General features: G+C 41.1%; 1 protein-coding gene across 1 annotated transcript; it reads right to left on the reverse strand.

Annotated features, from left to right (window-relative positions):
• Positions 1 to 37: 37 nt before the first annotated feature.
• LOC121572934 lies at positions 38 to 5,406 on the reverse strand. Its single transcript, XM_041884972.1, has 6 exons — positions 5,340 to 5,406; positions 1,839 to 1,882; positions 1,107 to 1,457; positions 652 to 918; positions 476 to 541; positions 38 to 340 (listed from the first exon to the last, which is right to left on the reverse strand). Exons 1-6 carry the CDS (start codon positions 5,366 to 5,368, stop codon positions 258 to 260), a joined length of 840 nt encoding a protein of 279 aa, XP_041740906.1. The 5' UTR covers positions 5,369 to 5,406; the 3' UTR covers positions 38 to 257.
• Positions 5,407 to 6,000: the final 594 nt, after the last annotated feature.

Below are 6,000 nucleotides of genomic sequence, written 5' to 3' on the forward strand. Positions count from 1 at the left end.
GGGTTAATCTGGGTCCGGGAAAAAGGCTCAAACTTGATTTATTTTGTATTATTTTATTAAATGCCCTGGAACACATTGGCCAGACTACAACCAAATCTTATTTGCATTTCTTACATTTCTGTTTTTTTGAATGTCACTGTTTTCACAGGGGGAAAGCACTCTGATTTGCTGATTTGGCCTAGGGTGTAAGAAATATTGCAGACGGTCTGGGAAACCGGCCCAATAGGTTTAAACCTCGCTTACATGGCCGATCGTTGTTAGAGGAGATGTTGAATCAGGGGACTGAACAGCAGGACAAATAACATGAGCAGAGAGGAGGACCTGTTATATGTCGATTTACCTGGAGAGATAGGAGATGGAAACAACTTGTTCAGACTTCTATTGTCCATCACTCTGCAGTATCATCAATTCGGTATACTTTCCTTACACAATAAATATCTGGAATTAACTGCATTTTAACCTCTGGACATCTTACCTACAGGTGCTTGTTTATCCTCGATCTGAGGGAAATGTGGAGTTTTAACAACCTTTGTGGGACATGCTAAAGGGGAAAAATAGAGTAGTTAGAAATCCGAAAGATTAGTTATATTATTAACCATGTTCTATACCCAGAGAGGACGATTTGTTGCCACCATGGCTCAGGTATTTTACCTTCCACTGTAAGTTCAACAGTGCTAACAGACAGCCCATGGGAATCCAACACCTTATAGGTCCCACAGTCGTCCATCCTTAACCCTTTGAGGACCACCAACCGTTCAGCCTCCTCAAGACAACCCCTGTTGTCCTCTTCACCCCTTATCCACAGGACCGTCAACTCTGTGCTGTTCCTCCCCTGGAAGACCACTCTCATGGCCTGGGGAGTGTGGAGCTTCAGGGTCAGGTTTCCACCCACCCTCAAGGACTGCTTGGACTTGTGGTCTGGAGAGAATTACAGAAGAAATTAGGTAAGAGATCGTGAGGAAAGTGTAATGCTTGACCAATCTGAAAATGTGACTTCTGCACTTTTCAGGTGGTCTAAATGAGGTGCAGTGCCATAAAGTGACCTTCTGATCACTTTCACCTGGCCTTATAGCCCCACCTTGTAGTAAAGATAGTTCTACCCTTACCATGGACTGAGAGCTGGACACTCTGGATGAACACCCGCCTCTTCATACGTGCCCTGTCAACCACCATGAAGCTCTCGTAAAGCCCCACATCCCCAAACTGCACGTCACGCAAGATCAGAGAGCAGTCGCCCTCCCACAGCTTTTCCTCAGGTACCTCCACCCGCCCCTCAAACTCGCTTGCCTGCCACCGTTGCTCCCCCTTCTGTTCAAACACAGTCTCATCGGGTGTCTGCCACTGGACATGGCAAACTGGGATGTTTTCTAGCTGGGACTTCCACTTGCAGGGAAGGATGGCTTGGCTTCCCACAGGGGAAGAGATGGAGACAGGGATGGAAGGAAGGGATGAGGAGGCTGTAGGAGAGTTGGAACCAATGATTGGAAAATCATGGATTTTTTATTTTTTTTGCTAATGTTCATGTTCTAGTTAAGCAATAAGGCCCAAGGGGGTGTGGTATATGGCCAATATACTACAGCTAAGGGCTGTTCTTACGCATGACGCAACACGGAGTGCCTGGATACAGCCCTTCACCATGGTATATTGGCAATATACCACAAAACCCAGAGGTGCCTTATTGCTATTATAAACTGATTACCAACGTAATTAGAGCCGTAAAAATGAATGTTTTGTCATACTCGTGGTATACGGTCTGATATACCGTGGCTGTCAGCCAATCAGTGTTCAGGGCTCGAACGACCCATAATAATATGTGGATAGAGTTAATTTATACTCACCAACACAGCCGACAATCCACAGACAATGAAGATGTATGAAATGTCTAAAAAAAGGAAAGGAAGAAGAATCAGCATAAGAGGATTAAATGAAAGCATATAAACAGTGCTATGAAAAAGTATTTGCCCCCCAAAAGTTATACTTTTGAATCATCTGTCCATAGAACGTTCTTCCAAGAGTCTTGATGATCATCCAGGTGCTTTTTGGCAAACTTGAGTCAACTTTTTGGACGACATGGTTCCAGTAATGCCTGGCCAAAACCAAACACTGCATTCCACAGTAAGAACATCATACCAAAGGTCAAGCATGGTGGTGGTGGTGGTGTGATGGTTTGGGGATGCTTTGCTGCCTCAGGACCTGGACGACTTGCCTTAATAGAAGGAACCATGAATTCTGCTCTCGATCAGAGAATTCTACAGGAGAATGTCAGACCATCCGTCTGTGAGCTGAAGCTGAAGCACAGCTGGGTCATGCAGCAAGACAATGATCCAAAACACACAATCAAGTCTTCATGAAAATTGCTAAAAAGCAACACATTTGAAGTTTTGGAATGGCCTAGTCAAAGTTCAGACCTAATCCCAATTGAGATGTTGTGGCAGGACTTGAAATGAGCAGTTTATGCTTGAAAACCCACACGTCACTGAGTTAAAGCAGTTCTGCATGGAAGAGTGGGCCAAAATTCCTCCACAGCGACGTGAGAGACTGATCAACAACTACAGGAAGCATTTGGTTGGAGTCATTGCAGCTAAAGGTGGCACAACCAGTTATTGAGTGTAAGGGGGCAATTACTTTTTCACACAGGGGAATTGGGTGTTGCATAACTTTTGTTTATGAAATAAATATGTAATTGTTGTGTTATTTGTTCACTTATGTTCCCTTTATCTAATATTAGGTTTTGGTTGAAGATCTGATAACATTCAGTATCACAAATATGCAAAAGTAGAGAAAATTAGAAAGGGGGCAAATACTTTTTCATAGCACTGTATACAGATGAAGTCGGAAGTATACATACACTTAGGTTGGAGTAAAAAAAAAAATGTAATTACTCCACAAGTCTGGTTCATCCTTGGGAGCAATTTCCAAACGCCTGAAGGTACCACGTTCATCTGTACAAACAATAGTATGCAAGTATAAACACCATGGGACCACGCAGTCGTCATACCCAGAAATTTGACATGTTCTGTCTCCTAGAGATGAGCGTACTTTGGTGCGAAAAGTGCAAATCAATCCTAGAACAACAGCAAAGGACCTTGTGAAGATGCTGGAGAAAACAGGTACAAAAGTATCTATATCCACACATAAACCTGAAAGGCCGCTCAGCAAGGAAGAAGCCACTGCTCCAAAACCGCCATAAAAAAGCCAGACTACGGTTTGCAACTGCACATGGGGACAAAAATTGTACTTTTTGGAGAAATATCCTCTGGTCTGATGAAACAACAATAGACCTGTTTGGCCATAATGACCATCGTTATGTTTGGAGGGAAAAAGGGGGCTGCTTGCAAGCCGAAGAACACCATCCCAACCGTGAAGCACGGGGGTGGCAGCATCATGCTGTGGGGGTGCTTTGCTGCAGGAGGGACAGGTGCACTTCACAAAATAGATGGCATCATGAGGAAGAAAGATTATGTGGATATATTGAAGCAACATCTCAAGACATCATTCAGGAAGTTAAAGCTTGGTCGCAAATGGGTTTTCCAAATGGACAATGACCCCAAGCATACTTCCAAAGTTATGGCAAAATAGCTTAAGGACAACAAAGTAAAGGAATTGGAGTGGCCATCACAAATCCCTGACCTCAATCCTATAGAAAATGTGTGGGCAGAACTGAAAAAGCGTGTGCGAGCAAGGAGGCCTACAAACCTGACTCAGTTACACCAGCTCTGTCAGGAGAAATGGACCAAAATTCACCCAACTTATTGTGGGAAGCTTGTGGAAGGCTACCCGAAACGTTTGACCCAAGTTAAACAATTTAAAGGCAATGCTACCAAATACTAAATGAGTGTATGTAAACTTCTGACCCACTGGGAATGTGATGAAAGAAATAAAATATGAAATAAATCATTATCTCTGATATTATTCTGACATTTCACATTCTTAAAATAAAGTGGTGATCCTAACTGACCTAAAACAGGGACTTTTTACTAGGATTAAATGTCAGGAATTGTGAAAAACTTTGTTTAGTTATATATATATATACACAGTGAAGGGGAAAAAGTATTTGATCCCCTGCTGATTTTGTACGTTTGCCCACTGACAAAGACATGATCAGTCTATACTTTTAATGGTAGGTTTATTTTAACAGTGAGAGACAGAATAACAACAAAGAAATCCAGAAAAACGCAGGTCAAAAATGTTATAAATTGATTTGCATTTTAATGAGGGAAATAAGTATTTCACCCCCTCTCAATCAGAAAGATTTCTGGCTCCCAGGTGTCTTTTATACAGGTAACGAGCTGAGATTAGGAGCACACTCTTAAAGGGAGTGCTCCTTATCTCAGCTTGTTACCTGTATAAAAGACACCTGTCCAAATCAATTTATAAAATTTTTGACATGCGTTTTTCTGGATTTTTTTGTTGTTATTCTGTCTCTCACTGTTCAAATTAACCTACCATTAAAATTATAGACTGATCATTTATTTGTCAGTGGGCAAACGTACAAAATCAGCAGGGGATCAAATACTTTTTTCCCTCACTGTATATATATAATGTTATTGATGCAAAGCCTTATGGCCTATTATTATGTAAAAACTGTTGTCAAACAAAAGTCACAATTAGAGAAAAATTATAAAATATGTTTTACTTTCATATACTGCAAAATGATCTCAAATATTTTAAAAGTTTGAAACAACCTCACTAGTATATCTGACACTTATTGATGTTATAGCTTTAAAATAGAATGATTGTCAATGGCATGAAATCAGATTCGTTTCTCCTCCTGCGGGTGTTTCCAAAACAGTTAGGTTTCTATTGAGTTTCTTTGAAGCGACTGGCAGTGTGCCCTTCTCTGAAAACGAAACTCAAGAATATAGCGGCCCTAATGCACCCCATGCGTCTAATTTAGTTAACAAACTTGTCCATACATTATGTCATCGACCAATAAATGCATACATCTATCTCCTATGGAACGCCGTTTGGGTCTTTGCGTGTCAAAAAAAAGTACACTTCAAATAACATCATTTGACGCATCAAATAAGCTTTTAATTTGACACGTCAAATAACAATTATATTATAGAATGTTGTGTGTGCTGAATTTGCATGTGCAAGCCGATTGATTGGTCAACAAGCTTATTTGATTCGTCAAATAGTGTTATATTTTTCAAGACGCAAAGACCAAAACTGTGCTCAATCAATCTTCTCGTTTAAATGAGTTGCCCACTGCACAGTGAATACAATAGGCAAGAAGCATTTAGGCTATGTACAGATACAAATGCATTTTTTTCAATTTGACTCTAAGAATTGTTTAGATTATTTGCTAATTAAAATTAAATACATGTGTCGCTTACCGGTCCCAGTATATTCCATACATTTTCATTGTAACAGACTGCGAGTAGGTTGACCCTTCCTTGAACTTGAAAATGGTGATTGAGCCTGAGCAGTGGCAGAAAGCAAAGCAGCGCAAGCCCCGGGTGCGTCAGCTGAGCTACCAGAAACGAAAACTGGGAAAGAATAGGCCTGATGACTAATTACAGATTAATTTCATTTTAAGGAATTTGAAAATATAGTTTGCAAATGAGTTTAATCAACTATTTCACTTTATTTTCTAGCTGTTTCTGGACTACACTTTTTGTCCCATCACCTGTGGTCCATTTCGTTGAGGTTGGACAAAATGCTTCCCTGCCATGCAACCTGGCCAAGACCAAAGAGCTGTCAAAGGACACCAGAAACAAAATTGTAGACCTGCACCAGGCTGGGAAGACTGAATCTGCAATAGGTAAGCAGCTTGGTTTGAAGAAATCAACTGTGGGAGCAATTAGTAGGAAATGAAAGATATACAAAACCACTGATAATCTCCCTCGATCTGGGGCTCCACACAAGATCTCACCCCGTGGAGTCAAAATGATCACAAGAACGGTGAGCAAAAATCCCAGAACCACACGGGGGGACCTAGTGAATGACCTGCAGAGAGCTGGGACCAAAGTAACAAAGCCTACCATCAGCTAACAC

This window comes from Coregonus clupeaformis, chromosome 8 (assembly GCF_020615455.1).
Source record: "Coregonus clupeaformis isolate EN_2021a chromosome 8, ASM2061545v1, whole genome shotgun sequence".
Lineage (NCBI taxonomy): Eukaryota > Metazoa > Chordata > Actinopteri > Salmoniformes > Salmonidae > Coregonus > Coregonus clupeaformis.

Bases quoted from the DNA above. Each gene is read 5' to 3' on its own strand.
- LOC121572934 (XM_041884972.1), bottom strand. From the start codon at position 5,368: ATGAAAATGTATGGAATATACTGGGACCG. The intron at 1,883-5,339 runs GTAAGCGACACA...TCCTTTTTTTAG, and splicing joins TATGGAATATACTGGGACCG to ACATTTCATACATCTTCATT. The intron at 1,458-1,838 runs GTGAGTATAAAT...ACTCTCCTACAG, and splicing joins GTGGATTGTCGGCTGTGTTG to CCTCCTCATCCCTTCCTTCC.